The following is a 21,551-nucleotide window of genomic DNA, read 5'->3' on the forward strand; positions in this document are numbered from 1 at the left end:
AATATTATATATACAAATTTTGATAGAATATATTAAAAAGTACAGTATAATATGCTAAACTATGAAATATTCTTATTTTGTATAATAATTTAAGCAGAATATTTATAAATGCAATAAAAAGCAATGAAACTTGAATTATCAATTATAATTTTCAAATATAAATTTAACTGAAATCCCAATGACTGTAAATTAGTTTTGTACTATAAAGATCTTTTTTTCAATTTTCATTCAGCAAGTACATACATACATACATCGTTCATACACTCTTATAAATTTACATATTTCAAATTGAATTATAAAAACAAGTAATGTAATTTCAAGAATAAAATTTAAGAGATAAAATCAAATTTTATATTTATAAAAAAAAAAACTTTTAATTTTTTGATGTATATGAATTTAGTTTTCAAAATCTTGATTTTATATATAATATAAAAAATAGAATATTTAGTAATTAATGTAAAATAATGTCTTTTCATTACTTCTGATGTGGATGACCCGCTCATCATATTATCCCTTCCTGAAAAATAACACCACACTTCTGGAAACATATTTATATAAACACATAGGACTATAAAAACAACATAAGTTAACGTAAATATAAACTTAAATATGTCTTATTTCTATAAGTCAATTATTAAACAAAATTCTAAAATATATAATATTAAAATTCTAATTCTTCAAGAGTTTTTGATAACCTATTATCTATTTTTCTCCTTTGACTTCTTCTAACAGCATCGGCACGTCGATAAGGCTCACTTTTTAAACCTAATAAAATATCTTCTAAGGCACCATTGTACACCTCATCCTGCTGCAAAAGTTTCTTTTCTCTCACTTGATTCGTCTTATGTTTTAGTTCATTGATCACAGCATCCTGGAAAGCATCAATCTTGATTTCTTAATACAGAAAATAAAATATAGAAAATATATAAAAACTCAATTATGTTCAAAATGAAAAATCAACTGCTAAATTTGAGGTAAACCTTTAAATGTTTATAAATACTATAAATGTTCATTTAAAAATTGTACAGTCATATTTTAATAGCATTCAATAATTGTAAATTTTATTGAAAAATCATCTGGTAGAAATCATTTCTATTTATCACTCGAAGGAGAAAAAAATATTTTTCAATTGTTTACTTTTAATTTAAAAAAAAAAATTAAAACCTGTTGCTTTTTCTGATTAATTTTGTTTTTCTTGATTACTTCTTCATTTGGTTTATTTAAAGCTTCTAAAGCCGCTAATTCTAGTCTTCTTCGCTGCTCATTATCTTGATCAGCAGTCTGTAATATAATGTAAATATTACCTATATATATAATTAATTTTTAAATTTGTAAGATTTTGTCAAAGGTTCTAATTATATTTATATTATAGTTCTGAATTTATATAAATATTTAAGATTTTACTGCTATATTTTTTACGTTTCGTAAGCATCATCACTTTAATTACAATATTTCCAAAATATCATTTATAATTAAAAATGTGAGCTATACAGCAAAGCTTTTATTTCCCAAAATAATTGTAATACAAGAATACTGACTGAAAAGTTACCTTGAAAGCTTTGATAAATCTTACTATTAAATTAAAGAATGTGTTTGCATCTACAGTTCTATGACTTTCACCAAAATATTCAACACATTCTTTGAAACTCTCTTGTGCAGTTTTTGCTTCAGCTTTAAGTTTTCTTAATTTATCCTCAGAATTTTGTAAGAAATCTTTGAGTATGATGTTCGGACCTGCCGAATTTTTAGATCTTTGTTCTGCTTCTTTACGAATAAGTTCCATACCCTTTTCTAAATTTTCCATATCTGCATTTATGTTCTCCAAAGATACTATAAACAAAAAGTATGAAAATCAAATATCAATAATATGATTGTCCTTATTTATTATTGCATAAAATTATATATTTATAATTTTTTTTTACAACTTTTTTATTACCTTGAGCAGCTTTATCTATATATAAAAGTTCAGTTTCAAAGTTCAATAATTCTGGAAACTTTTGTCTTATTGTTGAAGTTATATAATGTAGCAAACAAATTCGTTTGTCGGCACTTTTTGTATCAAGCAAAGTATCTAAGGATTGTAATTTAAATCCATATGCTGGTCCACGTTTGCTACTATTCAAATAATTTCCAAAAGCTAATATGATTTCAAGAATTTTTCGTAATTTTTGCGAACTCTTCACGGAGGCAGAACCAGATATCACAGCATGGATTTGCTGCAATTAGAATATAATGTCATGTACGCATTTTATTCATTCATTAAATTGAAGTTATAGCATTCAAAACTTACAGGAGTTACCAAATGTACGTTATCAAAGAAGTTTCCTATATAATTCATGATGTTCAATTTGGCAGTAATTCGTTCAACTTTAGTTAGATTCAATAAAAATTTATCTTCGTCTGTAAGTTGAGAAATATTTTTCTTTTCATTTTGATATTCACGATAAGCTTTTGCTTCTGTTTCTGTTGGGACCATCCTTTGCAGTAATTCTACATTATCCAAAGGCAATTGTTTAAGATCTAATGAATTTATTGCTGCTATTACTTTCTCCACTGGCATTTCTAATTTTCTTCTAGATATAGCTGCAGAATGAAATAAATATTATATTTAAATAAATAATATAAATGAAATATTTTTTAAATACAAAGCAATATCTTTTATTTTCAACTTACCTATATTTCTCAGCCTAGTATGCTCCAGTAAAGAAATGCTTTCAGGTTTCTTAAACCTTTTACTGGGGAATGTAGATAATCCATCTGTATCACTGTGGCCATTCAGCAATGTTCCATTCAAGCTAGGGCCAAGTTTAAACCGTTCTTCAAAGTCAGTAAAGTCTATGTAACTGATTATTTTATCATCATCCAGCTCATTGAATATTGTTCCTCGAACCTTTACAAAAATTGTGTGTTTGGTTATGATTCAAGATCTTACTAATTGTAAAGTTGTATAGATGTAAAATTATGGTATCTGTAGTCAATGAATACATGGTCATTTTGTTAAATATTTCATATAAAATTCATTTATAAAAAATTATTTTTTTGTAATACAAAAGACTGATAAAATTCCAAAATGGCTCTTCAATTTTAAATTAATTTAATATGCATTTAATTTTCATAAAGTTAACCACGTTTACCAATATTATTTCTAATAAGGTACTGAAACATCCAGAAATTTCAAACATTCATATTTTGGACCGATATTATTATTACCTGGTTTGGTTTCAAAGCAATCCAATTGAGCGTCGGAAGCTTGTATTTTGTTTGCACCTTCCTTTTAATTGTCATGGCTCCGTCTGGCGCTGGCATCATCCCTGGTGGTGCTGGTGGCGGAGGGCAGGACGATGACAATAGACTCGGTGGTGCAGGCGGAGGAGGGCAAAACGGTGGGGGAGGAGGAGCAGCGCATACAGGTGGTGGTGGCGGCGGTGGCGCTGGAGGTGCTGGAGGAGGAATGGGTATTGTGCTACCACCGGATGTCGAATCTGGTGCTGTGGAGGATGTATCGCCACTTCCTGAAAATAGATTGAAATTGATATAATTTTAATATAAGAATGAACACAAAAATACATAAAAAATGTGATAACCGTTGATATAAAAATGTCAGATAAACTTTGAAGCAGTCATCAAAGATAAGTTAGATTTATAGTCACAGTAATGTATTGATTTGAAATCATAATATTTATAAAACAGCATAGAATAAATTGCTGTAATTTCAAAGATAACTTAAGATACTTATCCATAAAGTAATTCATTGGTTTGAAATCATGATATTTATAATAGTGGCCGTAATATACAAAGGAAAATGTAACGAATTAAAATTACCGAAGCATTACAAAAAATTATTTCAAGCATTTCTAATGACTTCAATGATAATTACATAAAGAATAAAAAATGAAAATATAAATTTAGGAGTGCCAATAATAACATATAAAAGTTATATTATTATATAAATAATATTTACCAATATTAAAAATAACAATATATAACAGAATATAAATAAAATAATGTGTCTGCTCATATGGTTTAACATGTAATAGTGACGACTATTTCTCTAGCGACGACTATACAGTTCAAATTTGAGAATATAATATATTTGAGAATATATGTATCTTTCTCACCACGATCCCTCAATTTTCTTTCATTTTCCCTCATTTGTTTAGCATCCCTCCTTAGAGTGGCCACTTCTTCACCATGTTGCCGCGCTTGCTGTATGGCCTGGTCGCGTTCTTGGCGCAGGGTCTGAATGGCGCGTTCCAGCTCTGCTATTTTACATAGAGATTCATGTTCCAGATCTGACATACGATCGTGACACTGTGGGATTAAAATATTAATCAATAGTTAATTTATTTCATGTTCCGTTGTGGTTAAATTTACAGCAATGGAAGTTCTAATTAAAAATATCATTAATATAATGAAATATTTTACAATTTGAAATGAATTTGAAATGAATTTTAATTCAATTTCTCCAACTATCTTTCTCTTACATGAGCCAATTCGTCCTCAAGTTCTCCGACCCTTTCCAAAGCAGCAGTTTTAGTTACGCTGTCTTCGACAAGAGCCGCTACATCAAAAACGTTGTCCAAATAAGCAGAAATTTGAGTTTGTAATTCCTCACTCTCAATAACTCTTAAACGCTCCAAATGTTCATCTAATCCTAAGGCAGTAAATTCATATTGTAGATGAACTCGAAAGTTCATATCATCAACAGAGTGGACTACCACGTTCACAAATTGCATACAGGCCACCTGGGATGAAAAAAGGATTAGTAGTATGCTAGTGATTTAAGAAATCATACTCTTACAAGTTAGTTTAAGTTAATAAATAAAATTAATAAATTGAATAATGATTTGTGGTAATTATCCTACTACTTACCATAAATTCTATATGGAATGTCTCATAATTCACAAAATAGTCCATTAAAGTGACAAATCGAGCTGGTTCACGTCTAGCTTCTTTAAAAGCATCAAAAGCTCCTAGAATAATTCGATGACCTCCTTTTACCAGGCAAATCGCGGCCAAAAGCTCTAAAGCCAGCGCTTTCGTTCTCAATGATCGATGAGCCAAAGACTGCGCAATACTATTTATCGCTTCTTGATGTTGTATAACCATGTTAAAGCCATACTAATGAAATAATTATTTATTAATTACAAAATAAATTAATTGTGCAGTATATAGAGAGGAAAAAAGGGTATAACCTCTGATTTTTTTACTCCGAATCGCATGAAATTTTGAAATTAGGTTCATCTTAACCTCAAGTTCAAAAGTGAAAACAATCCGGGTGCCGCCACCACCCCCTTGGGGGGTTTCGACCCCTTAATAAATAAGTGGACATTGAGCCGTTTTATCGCTAGTAAACATTTTTAATATTATAGGATATAATTAAAAAATATTTTTAATACATTTACCTTGCAATAAAATCATTTTCAACCCTGTTAAAACCCTAAACCCTTCAAAAAACCTCTAAATTGAAAAAAAAACACTTAAAAATAAATTTCGGTATGATATAATAAGAATTACGTATAAAGTAAATGATATTTCATGTTTTCCATCTTGATTATCAAATTTTTAACCCTTTTAGACCCTTAAAAACAACCCCATTGAAAGAAAATTAATAAATTCAAGATGATATGAATATTTTTTCAATTTCTCGAAAATAATTACCATATCCATAATTTGTTCAACTCTTAAAACTACCCTTAAATAAAAACAGTTAATATAACACTAGTACCCAGTATAATTTTGTCTAAACTCGTATATTTGTTATTCTTTTTACTGCAATTATTAAACTTTCATTTGTCTATAGTGATATAAAACTATATCAATATATTTAACACAAGATACTTTACTATAAGAATAAATCGCCTGCCAAAATTCTGTACCATAAAGGTAGATACATTTCATGATCAACATAATAATACAAACTTTAGTGAAAAAAATTCAGACCCTAAACGCTCCGTTTACTGCACAATAATCAGTGGCAATTGAAATAATTGAATTGCGTATTTTACTTTCTATCACAATGTAGTAATAATTCATTTTTAAAATAAATCATTCGTTCTATTGATGTAATATTGCTCTCACTGTAAATTCACTAATAAACCGAGCTCAGGCGCAAATGCTTAGACAAAAATGTTATACGAATTATGAATATCCTATTGTGAAACAAGCTATTTATCAATCTATTTCAAAGTATTAAAAGTAATTAAAAATTTAAATAAAGCTTGCATTTTAATTAAAATCAAAATTATATCAGTATTTGAGATGTAGTTCAAAGATTATAGTTGCAACTATTTTTTACAATATCATAAAAATAGTCAACATCAGAACATAGAATCTTTTAGTTTTGTTTCCAATTATTATTTTTATGAATATATATTATTATAAAAAACAATTGTTATTGTCACTATAAATCTATGTTAAATTGAATACATATTATATATTATACAATTAATAATTTCAACATAAATCAACAATAAATTGTATCAAACTTGGGCCTTTTAGCATTATAGCAGATTCCTCAATCCTCATACTAATTTCATGCAAGTGCTGGGACTCCAACATAGCAATCATAATTAATTATTTTATTATTATTGTGGATGGTAAACACAGCCAAAAAAGGCAGACAACATATGTTTTTTATTAGCTCCTCAAAAATGTTTAAATAAAATTCTGTTTTTAAAAACTGGAACAATACGAGTTCAATAATACTTTTAAGGGGTATTCTAGTGTAGAAATTAAAAAAAATCGATTTTTTTATTTTATATTTTCAGAGTATAACTATCTAAAAATATGAGTACGAGAAGGTTTCTGAAAATTTGAATTATTTTCGGAGATATAGGCATTTTACTGACTCGGTCTCCATACTGGTTTGGCTTCAAGCAAAACTTTTTCAGTACTGTTGACACGATTTCTCAAGTTTTAATCGACCGACACTTGAAATGTTCAGAGAGTCTTGTTTATAGACCTATCTATAGCCCGAACTAGGATTATCCCCAAATTCCAATTTTTACTATTTAAAAAAATTCGAGAAATTCAAAAAAAAACAGTAAAATATACACTTTTTTCAAACAGTCGCCAATTTGTAAAAAAAATTTTTTTACTCATCGCTAGTTCGGGCGATTGCGACATTATTGTAGATTAATAATCTTTTTATTTTTTGCATTTCCGATGGCTAGGAGGGCTGAAATCATGTCAAGACTGAGGTGCCAATTTTTTGAGACCACCCACTTTATCAGCTGCCAGTTTTTACAATTTTCAACTTTCTCATTTTTTAATTTTTGTTTTGTATTTTAAAAATATTAATAAACAAGTGGTAAAAAATGGATAGTAAAAACATTCATTGCTTTCTTGTACGACACTTTAAAAATGACCTAAAATTTATCGCTCTACACTAGAATACCCCCTTAAGAGTGACTTTGAAATATAACCAATTATGTCATAAAATTCATTACTTTATTGTATACTTCATATTTTTAGAATTGTTAGCATATAATTTCGAATTTGTTATAAATTTACCTTGTTATTCATTATAGCTCTCAAGCACATTATACAAACATGTATATCATCCGTCGCAGCGCCCATGTTTAGGCGCTGAGCGTGTCTTGAGCGCCGTTTGACACCAGGGCTATCAGCGATGGTGGCTAACGATGGCCTATAGGTACCACGAGAAGACATCGTGCCTGAAGGACTCAATGAAGTTATCGTTCCATTTCCGTGATGTGACATTGTGCCGTCCATCGCAGATGATAAAGAGCAATTTCCTAAAAGATTGAAATCTTATCAACTCATATTTATATGTTATGTACAGCGATCAGTAGCTAATTCTTTTTCAGATGTAATTTTTTTTACTACGTGTTTTTTTCAGAAGACAACCCAACTATCTCTGGTTATTTTATACCAAAAGAATCTTCAGCTTTCCTCAAAAATATTGAATGAAACTGATATAACAGTAATAGTTGAAAAATAGAGTCTAGAACAAAACTATTTCATTAAAATAATAAAATCAAAATCTGACTTAATCGCTAGCCATAGTTTTTTTCATGGTTATTATGATAAAAATACTCGAAGACAATTAATATCTTTCGCATTTGCATATGAAAATTATGGCAATAAATAATATGCCACAAGTAAGTTTTATATCAAAATTCAGTAAATTCTCATTACCAATTCCCAGATACTTAAAATTAATCAAAAAAATTTTTACGCAAATCGTTATTAATAATGTAAAATAATCTTGATAAAAAATTCCGCAAAGATTTTTCATTATGTAAACAATATGAAAAAGCAGCTGCTGAGTAAAAAATTTTCTTCAACTTGTACTATGAGTGAAATATTAATTATGTATGAAACATTAATTACTCCATATTTTTGCACTTATTTCATAAAGTTGTAACTTACAGATATTTCGAGAATGATTTGTTTGAACGTCAGTGCATTTTAACATATTTTCTAAATGACGTACATAATAGTACGAGAGTATATAACAGTGTTTGTAAATATAATAGTACGTGAATGAGTAATAGTATTTGTGTACATAATAGTACGAGAGTATATAACAGTGTTTGTAAATATAATAGTACGTGAATGAGTAATAGTATTTGCGTACATAATAGTACGAGAGTATATAACAGTGTTTGTAAATATACTAGTACGTGAATGAGTAATAGTATTTGCGTACATAATAGTACGAGAGTATATAACAGTGTTTGTAAATATAATATAGTACGTGAATGAGTAATAGTATTTGCGTACATAATAGTACGAGAGTATATAACAGTATTTGTAAATATAATAGTACGTGAATGAGTAATAGTATTTGCGTACATAATAGTACGAGAGTATATAACAGTGTTTGTAAATATAATATAGTACGTGAATGAGTAATAGTATTTGCGTACATAATAGTACGAGAGTATATAACAGTGTTTGTAAATATAATATAGTACGTGAATGAGTAATAGTATTTGCGTACATAATAGTACGAGAGTATATAACAGTGTTTGTAAATATAATATAGTACGTGAATGAGTAATAGTATTTGCGTACATAATAGTACGAGAGTATATAATAGTACGTGAATGAGTAATAGTGTTTGTGTACATAATAGTACGAGAGTATATAACAGTGTTTGTAAATATAATAGTACGTGAATGAGCAATAGTATTTGCGTACATAATAGTACGAGAGTATATAACAGTGTTTGTAAATATAATAGTACGTGAATGAGTAATAGTGTTTGTGTACATAATAGTACGAGAGTATATAACAGTGTTTGTAAATATAATAGTACGTGAATGAGCAATAGTATTTGCGTACATAATAGTACGAGAGTATATAACAGTGTTTGTAAATATAATATAGTACGTGAATGAGTAATAGTATTTGCGTACATAATAGTACGAGTGTATATAACAGTCTTTGTAAATATAATAGTACGTGAATGAGTAATAGTATTTGTATACATAATAGTACGAGAGTATATAACAGTGTTTGTAAATATAATAGTACGTGAATGAGTAATAGTATTTGCGTACATAATAGTACGAGAGTATATAACAGTATTTGTAAATATAATAGTACGTGAATGAGTAATAGTATTTGTGTACATAATAGTACGAGAGTATATAACAGTGTTTGTAAATATACTAGTACGTGAATGAGTAATAGTATTTGCGTACATAATAGTACGAGAGTATATAACAGTATTTGTAAATATAATATAGTACGTGAATGAGTAATAGTATTTGCGTACATAATAGTACGAGAGTATATAACAGTATTTGTAAATATAATAGTACGTGAATGAGTAATAGTATTTGTGTGCATAATAGTACGAGAGTATATAACAATGTTTGTAAATATAATATAGTACGTGAATGAGTAATAGTATTTGCGTACATAATAGTACGAGAGTATATAACAGTATTTGTAAATATAATAGTACGTGAATGAGTAATAGTGTTTGTGTACATAATAGTACGAGAGTATATAACAGTGTTTGTAAATATAATAGTACCTGAATGAGTAATAGTATTTGCGTACATAATAGTACGAGAGTATATAACAGTGTTTGTAAATATAATATAGTACGTGAATGAGTAATAGTATTTGCGTACATAATAGTACGAGAGTATATAACAGTGTTTGTAAATATAATATAGTACGTGAATGAGTAATAGTATTTGCGTACATAATAGTACGAGAGTATATAACAGTGTTTGTAAATATAATAGTACGTGAATGAGTAATAGTATTTGTATACATAATAGTACGAGAGTATATAACAGTATTTGTAAATATAATAGTACGTGAATGAGTAATAATATTTGTGTACATGATAGTACGAGAGTATATAACAGTGTTTGTAAATATAATAGTACGTGAATGAGTTGAGTTTTATTATGAGTGGTCAGAAATTGAAATTGACATTTTTTACAAAGCTTGATATTATACTAAACTAGTGGTGCATAGCATCTGAAATGCAAATAAGCAAAACTTTATCAATCGAATTTAAAATGAAGGGCAATAATTTATAAGAATTATATAAACTGAATTGCAAAGTTGAAATTATTTTTTAGAAGTATATAAGTGAGCTTTAGAACTTTAGCTAAAAAAAGAAAATAAAATTTGAATTATTTTCAATATTAAAAAAAAATATTTTTTTTGGAAATTAAAAAAAAGTTTTTCCAAAAGCAATCGTTTCGTCAACACAAGCAGGAAGTTTTTTTGAATCATTCAAATCGGATGCTTAGTTCTCTCATCTTCGAAATTGCTGGACCTGCCTTTGCCAAAAACTAATCAGCACGTCTCCCTATCAATAGAAATCGAATGTTTTCTGAACTGACTTGAACTGAACTACAACTTGAAATAAATTGTATCCATACATACATACACACATCCATTTTTTCTGAAGTATGGCAAAATGTTCAGAAACCTTCAAAACGGGAAGAAATGTAAAAATATTCAATTTCGATTCTTGCACGATTACAATAACTTACTCTACGGGAAGTTACAATGTCATTAAAAAGTTATTAAAGTTAATTTCTTATCACTCATTTATAAAAAATATATTACGTTTCTGTTAATTTAAACTAATGATGACACAAAACTCTCGAAAAGTCTGTGACGTAGTAATTTAAGGTATGATCTTATTGCCATAAAAATATATAAATGTATCAAAATGAAAATATATTATAAACAATATGACTTATGATTTCAAAATGTACTTGTCAATTATATCATCAAGTTGTATGACGATTCATTAAGTTTATCAGCATATCATAAGTTTCTCAAAAATAATGGAAGGATTGCCAAAATTCATACGTAGATCCGTAGATTCTAATTGGTAAAATTATATTAGAGTTCTTTCTTTACTTATTGTTAGTGCATAAAAAATATGTTATAATCAAAGGTTTCTTAAATGCACTAATTGTACTATTTCTTTCTATATGTCATTTTATCACACCTGCTGCTAATCGTTCCTCAGAAGCAGTTCTGGAATCTCCCTGCTGCGGACGCCTTTCATGCCTCATCATTCCTAGGCGAAAACCTAGATAATCAACTAACGCATCTAGACCACGATTTCGATCATCTAGAAATTCCCGGACCCATCTAATAGAAAATAACACATAATATAATAAAATATTAATCATAGTTATTCATATTGAATAATAGGTATTATCTTAATACATAATCCAATCCTTAAATTGCTAATACTATTATGATATCAATACGTTATATTATTTGCTATCAACTATAGCACTATATAAAATAATGGGTGTACTGCCTTAGGGCAGGTCCGTGAGCTGAGTTAAAACTCCAACTCGATTCAGGAAAGAATGGTGTGAGAGATTTCCCATTGCCATTTCACACCGCAGTGCCCAAGATGGGCTTATTTTCAATTGGAAAGATATTTTGATCTATATTTTCAATTGAAAATGGACATCGCGCTGCCCGATGTCAGATTGCCAGAGCGGGCAATCGAACGCGCGACCCTGTCCATACAAAGTCAACGCGTTAACGACCTTCGCCACGACGAACCCAGAGCACTATATATCAATTATTTAATACTTTACTCACTCTATATGATTAGTCCTTAGGGATATTTCTAAATCCCTCAGGACTTGTGTAGATGTCGATTCCATGACCATTTTTCGTTTCTAAAATATTTAAGAACATATAATGCAATAAAATTCCATTATTTAATATTATTTTTTATTATCATTTAATGTCTCACTCTGTGACTCCTTGATGCTTTAGGATCCAGATAAGTCCGTAGCTTTCGCAAATAGTACGAAGGCGGATCCTTCGCGTGCACCATGTCCTGCAAGAGAATAAAAACAAACAATTAGTTAAGTGCACATTGTAAAAGCGGCAGCAATTTCATTAAGTGTGGTCACGAAACACTATAAATGAGTTATTTGCCCTCTGTTATTATATCTGCTGCGCCTCTTTCTAACGAGATAATTGAAAGAAAATAAAAAAATAAGAAAAATCGAGCCTGGTAATATATGTAAGCAAAAAAGTAGTGCTTTCTATGACAATACAAAGAAATATATTATTAATAATTAAATAAATAAGGCTGAATAGATCTGGGTGTAAATGACATTTTGCGCTGCTTTGCAAAAACTTCTCGATATATGTAAATAATCGATTTAATATTTATATTAGATGTATTAGATGTATTAGATATACAATTCACAATTTTACAATTAAATGACAAAACAACCAAATATAGAATACAAATAAAGGAATGCTAAACTAATTTAATTTTGTGTCTTGATTTTATGAAACTTGATATTACGTCTTCGTTTAGACTTAGAGCATCTTCAAAAGTTGAGGTCCTGTATATCTATTAATTCGCAGAAATTATTAAAAAGTTTAGAAGCTTTTCTGAAAAAATAGCAGTATCAGAGCCGAAGAAAAATATTTCACAGCTAAGTAATACTCAGTTATAGCCAAAAATTGCTGTATTTGTAAGATATCACATATAATTAGTAACAATAGATATTTATAATATGAAGGGGATGGTACCACTGTATTTCTTGAAGTCAAAATTAATATATTCAGAAATGTCGAAAAAACTGTTGGCTTTTAGTAAATTAATCAAAACGTTGTGAAATTAATGATTGCTTAGTTGACGTATTTGTAAAGGTAATAAATTGAACAGTTGAATACCAAAACCATCAATTGAATTAAGTAGTATTAATTAAGCTTAAAAGTCGATCCTTTGATAGTTCTATTCCTTGTGACATAGGAATTAGACATGGAAGATAAAGTACTGGGGATTATTTTTAATAAAGAGAAGTGTAATAAGTAGGAATATGTTAAGAACGGTAAGAATGTTATACTTCTGAAAAAATATTTCTACAACTTGCCATCGAGTTAAGAGAGAACATGATTCTTATTGCTCTTTTCTGAGACTGAAAACATGTTTTAAGGATGCTGAAAAACCCCAAAATTGAATGCCGTAGACCAAATGCGAGTAGAAGTTGGAGTAATAGATAGAAGAAGACAATTTAAACTAATTTTAGATTTAAGCACTCTTAACGTGAAACAAGTTCTGGAAAGTTTAGGTATTAATGACGAATAAATATGATTATCCCAATTTAATTTTTTTTGAATTTGAATTCATAGGAATTTAGAAACGGCAGAAAAATTGAAGAGGACATCATTAATAATTAGGGAATTGATTTCGTTATTAATCCTATTGATCTTAATTATCTTAATATAATTAAGATTATAGGATGATCTTTATCACCATACAAAGTTTCACAAAATCGCCAAAAATTCAACGATTAATTATGAAAAAATAGCACAGTTAATCATTACCAAAAAATTATTAATAAGATTACAAAGTGGTATCTTTCGAACAGTTTTTGAATTTGCAAAATCGTGTCGAGATTTTTTGCGAAAACTTAGTCAAAAGCTTTGCATTTTTGCTAACCTGCTCATTCTGAAGAAACGACTTGGCTGATGGTCTCACATAACAATGCGAGTTTCTATCGAGTTTCATATATGAATCTTACATTTTTGGTAAAATGTCAACGGAAGGACTAACTTTTGGTTGACATACAATTGTAGCGTCACGATTCAGAATGTCTTCAAACGTAGAAGAAATGCAAAAAAGCAAATCAGACTTCTCCTTCAGGTTGTTATATATATAGATAATAGTAAATGCTTGTAGGTAATAATATGATTAGTTCTAACTATCATCTGTGACAAAAAACAATGAAGTGTTATCCAACTTCTTTAATTTATAGTAAATGTTATTTTTGAATGTAAAGACAGCCTACAAATAGTTACATCGTAAAATCAAGAAATACTGAATTAAAAAAAAACTTCAATACTCCGTTATTAACTACGCTTTGTATTCAATTCCACATTGCTAGAAACTGGCAAAAAACTCAATTATATTAACAATGTGTTATCTTTCAAAGTTGTAGAACTAGATCTCTGTGCATATAATAAACATGATAAACCTTATAAGTAAAAGACCCAACGGTATCTATATCTGGATCGCATCTATATTACATGCATTCATCTTCTGATGTAAATTTGTTTCAGTCGTTCAACATATAAATATTGTAGAAGTGTGTAGGAGTATTATGTACTAAACTGTGTATATATATTATGACTTTCACAATAAAGAGCAGCCCATCATTTGTATATTATCAGTAGGGTCAATGCTCCTGTTGCCATACTGTTGTATATTATCGTATCACAGTTTGCTATTATCATTTTTGATTAGTGGTGCCAAAGAATAAACTGTATACGATCCACATGTAAATAGTTAACAAAACAGGAATTAGCGCTGATGCTGATATCAAATCGACACCACAATTGTAAATAATGGTCACAGTTTTAAGAACATTATATCAATAACATATCCACATTTAATGCAGTTAGAGCAATGTTTGTATCTCATTTGTTGCTTTTATTCCAAATATGAATTAGGGTTGTCGATTGCACCCAGCATCAACAATGTTCCGGACCCGGAGCCAATTCCGGATCAGGTTCTAAAGTTTTAAAGACAAGTAAAAGGTTTCACTATCTACGTTAATCAATATTTTAACTCATAAGCTTTCGAAATAAAGATTTTAAGAAAAGCATCACAGCAACTTTCATAGATGTCGAAGCATTCTACCAATATTTTTGATCTATATTTCCCATCCCATGCCTATCCTACTATAATATGAATCTATATGAAAGATACAAAAAACTAGTGGTGTGTGGTATCATGCCTTAAGGCAAATTGCTGAAACTTCCAGTACCGCAAGGAAATGTTCGAGGAATGTTAATTGTTTTCACAGAGATTATTAATAAATTATAAATACTATGACATTGTCTAATATTTATAAAAAATATATAAACTGAATTATAAATCTAAAATTATTTATTTTAAATATATGAGCTTTAAAACTTTAGCTAGAATAAAAATTAAAATCTGAATTATTTTCAGTATATAAAAAATATGGAAAAAAATTAAATTTTAAAATAAAAAAAATCCAAAAGCAATTGTTTCGTCAACATAAGCGGAAAGATTTTTGAATCATTCACATTGGATGCTTAGTCCATTCAAAAATTGCTATTTTTGCACATTTAGCTCCGTATCTTCGAAATGGCAGGACCTGTCTTTGCAAAAAACTTACAATTTTTGGCATTACTTTAACTTACTCTATAGAAAGTTAAAAATGGATTTTTATTTTATCTTCAAATCTTATTTCGTTTAAGTTAAGAAATCAACATAGAATTGTGGAATAATGTAATTTTTGTATTAAATCTCTAAATCTAAATAATTTTGCATAAACCAATCCATGAACAATTCAAGTAAATATTTTCTAAACATATAGCAAAAAATAGTTCATACGTCTGAACCTTCATTATCATGTCAATTAATTAAATGTGTAAGCCAAATATTGTTTGTTAAGATGAATAAGATTCAATTAATATTAATCCAAAATAAGCACGATTTTGGTGATTAAACCATTAAAGGGCTCGCTCGTAGGTAAGTGGCTAGAAAGACTGGACCTGAATCAGAGGTCTCGAGTTCGATTCCACTTCGAGCAGCCTGTTGTCAGGCAGTAGACAATGATTTTTACTTTGAAATATAGATGGCAATATGTTTCCAAGTGAAAATAGCCCTCACCCGGCATTGCTGCACAAATATTAAAACTGTTTGGGTTGCCATCTGTAGAACAGACTAGTATTAAGTCAAAATAGCACAACAGCGTGTAGGACTATTAAGTTCTGATTGCTGTTTCAAGAATTAAAAATAAATTTAAAAAAACATAAATTTTCCATCATCTATTGTCTTCATCTACAGCTATAAGTAAGCATGGTGAATGATATTCACTAAATATTATTAATAGTGATTTGCTTGAAAATATATAAATTTTGAAATTTGTACTAATAGAATGTATAATAATGTATTTATTTTGGACAACTCTGTTACATGAATGCAATTCAGTCATGAACGCTAGTATATATCTCAATGTACGCGCCATATTACGCTTTCGATACATTACATTATACTGAATGTGAATATCATTAATATATGAGTTTTCAAGTGCATCACAATGGACGCATATATTTCGCATTCGTCGTCACAATGCCTATAACACAAACGTTCATGATATATAAGAGAAAAACATATAACGCACCGTCAAAAGAAATTGCATTTGATTGACCGAAGTTATTGTTAAGTCAATGCTTGCTGAATGTGATAGATTGTTATCAATTTGCAGCATCCTATTCAGTTACATCGAAAGTTTTATGAAGGTGTTAATAAACGCTCATTTAAAGAAAATGTTTAAATAAGGAAATTATAGTAATAGAGAAGTTTATCTATATATAAGAAAAGTTTTCCAAAAATAATGCATGGAGATGACGTCCATATCACAAAGCAGTCTGGATTTCATGAAACTTACGGTTCCTAATTATATTACAACGAATGGTCCAAGTCGAAATATAAATAGATTGGTCATTTTCTAATTAGAATTTAGAAGTCCGCTGAAATTATAAAATATTCTTATTAAATATACACTCAAATACGAGAAAGTAAAATATGCATATATATTGTTGTTCAAAATTGAAGTAGTTGTTGTAAGCCAATATTGCAGATTTGTGGTCGGTTTGATTTAAGTTAATATTTTTTAACTTATTTGCCATGAAATTACCATGAAAAATAGTTTTATAGGCGATATCAAAATATAGATCTATTTATTTTATATAAAAAAGAGCGCCACACAGTTGTCAAACTAAATAAAAGATAAACATAGTAATACAATTTTACTATAGTGAGGCCACAATTTAAAATTGAATAATGCCGCACTTAAAATCAAAGCAATTATAATGAATTACCTCATGGGTAAATATATATATATATATATATATATATATATATATATAGTTTCAATTTTGCATAAAGAACCTATAAATTATGCATAAGCCTAAAAGCAATTTAACTAATGTGGTTCTATTGTTTCTCCATCACTTTTACTTCCTGGTGGAACGCTTCAATGAACAATATAATTTTTACAAAAAAATACAAAACTTTTTTTTATATTTATTTGTTAAATAATGAACTACTCAAAGACATATTTAAGTTTGGAATTATTTATTTAATTTAAATATATTGAAAATATCATCGAGATCTAAAAAGCTAGAAATGTTTCATCATTATTCTGTTCATTTTTGAGATATAAAGGTTATAAATTAAAAATTAGAAATCTTGCAGTTGCCATTGTTACTTTAGACGCCCAAGATTAAAATCAAAATTAATCGCTCCTATGATTTCGCACAATAGAGCATTTTAAAGTAAAAGTTATACTTGGAATTTTTTGCTGTGGTTTTACGTTAATTAAAAAATCTTTTTAATCATTCCATGCACTGAATATGTCACGATCAAGATATGAGCTCTGTAAAATTAGTTGTCATTATCATTTCATTAAAAAGATATTATCTTGTTCTTGTTTCCAAAAATGCTCTAGTTTATATAAAATTATCTTCTTTATTATTACAAGTAATTACAAATAATTACCTAATAATTAGTATTACAAATAAAACTTCTTCATTATAATATCAACTGAATAATACAATAAAAATGCTGTCTTAAAAATTACCAACAAGATATTCAGAATCATAATAGTCGCAAATTTTATAACAATTGCTCATCATTATCATTATTATTATTAAAAAAAACATACATTTTTAATTTGAGTTCAACGCACAAATTAACATAAAATATCATGTTTGTAAATAATAAAACGCAAGAGGATCTCGTTAATTATTGTTCTCACAATTATAACAAATAAGATTAAAAAAATACAATAACATGCTTCACGTTGTAATAAGGAATATATGAAGGTCTATGATCCAAAAAGTAACTAAGCAAAAAAACTTATATTTTTTTATATTATTAATATCACTAAGTAAATAATCATTGTGTTTCAATGCACACCAATCGATTAAATCAAATTAATGTGAGAGCCATATTTTGTTAACCCTTTCGCCATAGGAGTGTTTTCCGAAACATACACTGCTGTACGAGCCAGCGAGCCCCCGAAAGTCTACAAACCATAACATATTTCAAGATTTTTTAATCATGCGTATAAATGAAATTGGGGTGTCAGTTTGTAATATTGCTATTTTTAATACTATAAATTATTTTAATACTATATTTTTCAACTTTATGCCAAGTTATACATGTTTTAAAATTTTTGTCTGTCTGTTGGGCTAATCTTCGACACGGCTGGACGATTTTAGTAGGGGTGTTTTTTCGCAGGTAGTTAATATATATAACTATATATATATAAAAATAAGTCGGGTTTTCCTTCCTTACGAAATAACTACAGAACGCATGAGCCGGTTTCGACAATTTTGCATTCGTTGGAAAGGTCTCGGGCTCCGCAAGGTTTATAGCTAAGATAATTAGTGGTGCATGGCATCGTGCCCTAATGCAAATTGCCTAAGCTTCATGAACCGTAATTAAAAATTCGAGTAATAAAAATAATCAATAATTGTTTTAAATAATTGCAAATAGATTACCTTCTATATATATAAAAATAAGTCGGGTTTTCCTTCCTGACGAAATAACTCCAGAACGCACGAAACGATTTCGACAATTTTGCATTCGTTGGAAAGGTCTCGGGCTCCGCAAGGTTTATAGATAAGAAAATTAGTAATGAATAATTGCAAATAGATTATCTTCTATATATATAAAAATAAGTCGGGATTCCTTACTGATCAAATTTTTCCTTTTCAAATATAAAACAAACAAAAAATTTCTTCACGAAACTATCTGGTGGCAAAACGGAGTTCGTCGGGTTTGCTAGTTATCAATAAAAATGAATTTTAAAAATAAAAATTACATCATTAAAAAAATAAGAAAAATAATAACAAATAAGTATAACAAATAATTAACTCAGAGTATCAAATATTCAAAGAGTCGACATACTGGTTGTCTATAGGCGACACTCGAACACTCAAGTTTTCATGTGGATGTCGTCTCAAATAAAAAATAGTAAAAATAGAAAATTTGAAAATATCATGAATGTCTTTTTGTTATTATTATATGATAATCAAACATTTCTGAAGTAATATAGCTAGAATTATCCTCAACAAAAGTGATAAACTTATTGAGTGATTCTGATAAGTCACATTACAGTTGGTATTTAACAGTCAAATATGTTACGTTTGGCGGGTGGACTTTGGAATTGCCCCAAAGAAGGTTGGCATTAGTATCTTCTGATAGACTAAATAAATAGAAGGAATACTTGACCTCAGACATAAAGTAGTAAAAAACAGTCTATGCCAAGAAAAAGAACAATACCGAGCGCTTCCGAATAATTTTGAGTAAGCTAATCCCAAAAACTTCCGAGTGTTTTTAGGCAAATTTATTTGCTTTAAAAAACACTGTTAATAAAAAAATAAAATTTTTAGTAGCAATGCTGGGCAAATGGACTTCTACTATATTTGGAAAACATTCAAAATGCAGACACAAAAACATAGTAAAACTGTTAAACAATCGCATATAGGGCTCGCTCGTAGGTAAGCGGTTAAGGGGGACGGGACTCAATTCAGAGGTCCCGGGTTCGATACCCTTTTCAAGCAGCCTGGTTTCACGCAGTAGTGATAACGATTTTTACTTGGAAGTATAGATAGCAGTATGTTTCCAAGTGAAAATAGCCCTTAATCAGGATTGCTGCACCAATAGAGAGTCAGCCCTATTAGATAAATTGTAATAATAATAACATCAAATATCGGTGTATTAACCATTTGGTTAGCATCTAAAAATATGAAGTAAGGAGAAGTTTCAGCCCAACAGCTCATAAGACGTAAGGTTCTGATTGCTATTCAGATATAAGAAAAAAAAAATAGCATAATCTGAGTACTTTATGGATAACTAGATAATATTTGATTACATGTTAATTTCAAAAGCATCTTCGCATACTGACTTCATTGAAATTATGGAACATGTGTATAGTTCTTCAACCGTATATGCCCATCATGTTATGCAACGGATAACGCGACGATCAGTGCGGTTCCGCTTTCTTAGCATCGCTCTGCGTCGAACGAATCCGAAATGGAAAGTTGACGTGAGATTTTTTTTCAAATCATTTTTTTCCTCGTTAAATTGCATCGCGCACGCCGTTTTGTTATTAAACTTTGTTAGATATTGCGCACATGTTTTCTTTCACTTATTTTTATGCTATAATTATATCGTTGTCTTTATGAGAAATTCCGCTAATAGTATGAACATTAATTAAAATACATATATAATTGCTGTTTTAATTACAAAAATAATTATGAGAATGCTGTATGAAATATGCTCTTTCTACATGTATGAATTGAAATGCATGATAACACTAATTTTGTATTTATTATGAATAATATGAAAAAATAATCAATACACTATTCTGATACGTTTGGACGATTCCAATTTATGTGAACTAAAATAAAGCTAGTGGTGTATGCAGTGGCGTAACTATAGGGTGGCGTGGGTGGCAAAATGCGACGGGCCCCCGACCTAAGGGGACCCCGGCCCAGGAAACCGAGACTCGGAAATACCTTTTTACATTGTACCTAAATTTTATTTCATTTGAAACTTATATTTTATATTTTTTAAGTTCAAAGTCGGAGTTAATTATACAACCAAGCTTGCATCGAACTTACATTCGGCCGAATATTTAGTTAGTTAAAACCAGAGGAGTCGCCGCCGCATAGCGTGCGTAGTGTTGTGTTTTATCTTTTATGCGATAAAGAGCTGCGATGGATCTGCATCGGAAAATCTTTAGTTTATACAATATATCAAGAATGAATTAATGAATTTATTATTATATATATATATAATAATTTATACTTTATCGACTTTAAAGATAAAAAACGAACACGTGAAGAACTCTTTTCTCAACATCAGTGCCTTTGCGGGGCCTCGTATCAAAATTGGTTTGGGGGGCCCCCTTAAGAAGAAATTTTTTATCACAAAATATAAAAATACATAAAATTAGAAGAATAGTTATTTATCATTCTAATTATTTTTCTATAATTTT

General features: G+C 29.1%; 1 protein-coding gene across 1 annotated transcript in view; it reads right to left on the bottom strand.

Moving 5' to 3' along the window:
* Nucleotides 1-503: 503 nt before the first annotated feature.
* The window catches only part of LOC113371691 (formin-like protein CG32138), an 80,503-nt gene continuing 59,455 nt past the window's right edge, over nt 504-21,551 (bottom strand). The window contains exons 3-16 of the mRNA XM_026612343.1: nt 12,236-12,322; nt 12,079-12,158; nt 11,465-11,610; nt 7,516-7,760; nt 4,873-5,121; nt 4,485-4,745; nt 4,119-4,311; nt 3,211-3,512; nt 2,674-2,890; nt 2,291-2,583; nt 1,937-2,216; nt 1,550-1,830; nt 1,138-1,281; nt 504-871 (exon numbers count right to left, since the gene is read on the bottom strand). Coding sequence (XP_026468128.1) covers nt 662-871; nt 1,138-1,281; nt 1,550-1,830; nt 1,937-2,216; nt 2,291-2,583; nt 2,674-2,890; nt 3,211-3,512; nt 4,119-4,311; nt 4,485-4,745; nt 4,873-5,121; nt 7,516-7,760; nt 11,465-11,610; nt 12,079-12,158; nt 12,236-12,322 — 2,988 coding nt within the window. The 3' untranslated portion in view covers nt 504-661. The remainder of the gene's footprint in view (nt 872-1,137; nt 1,282-1,549; nt 1,831-1,936; nt 2,217-2,290; nt 2,584-2,673; nt 2,891-3,210; nt 3,513-4,118; nt 4,312-4,484; nt 4,746-4,872; nt 5,122-7,515; nt 7,761-11,464; nt 11,611-12,078; nt 12,159-12,235; nt 12,323-21,551) is intronic.

Source organism: Ctenocephalides felis, unplaced genomic scaffold (assembly GCF_003426905.1).
Source record: "Ctenocephalides felis isolate EL2017-DRISC unplaced genomic scaffold, ASM342690v1 CF-g0.4_SCAFFOLD_01492, whole genome shotgun sequence".
NCBI classification, from domain to species: Eukaryota; Metazoa; Arthropoda; class Insecta; order Siphonaptera; family Pulicidae; genus Ctenocephalides; species Ctenocephalides felis.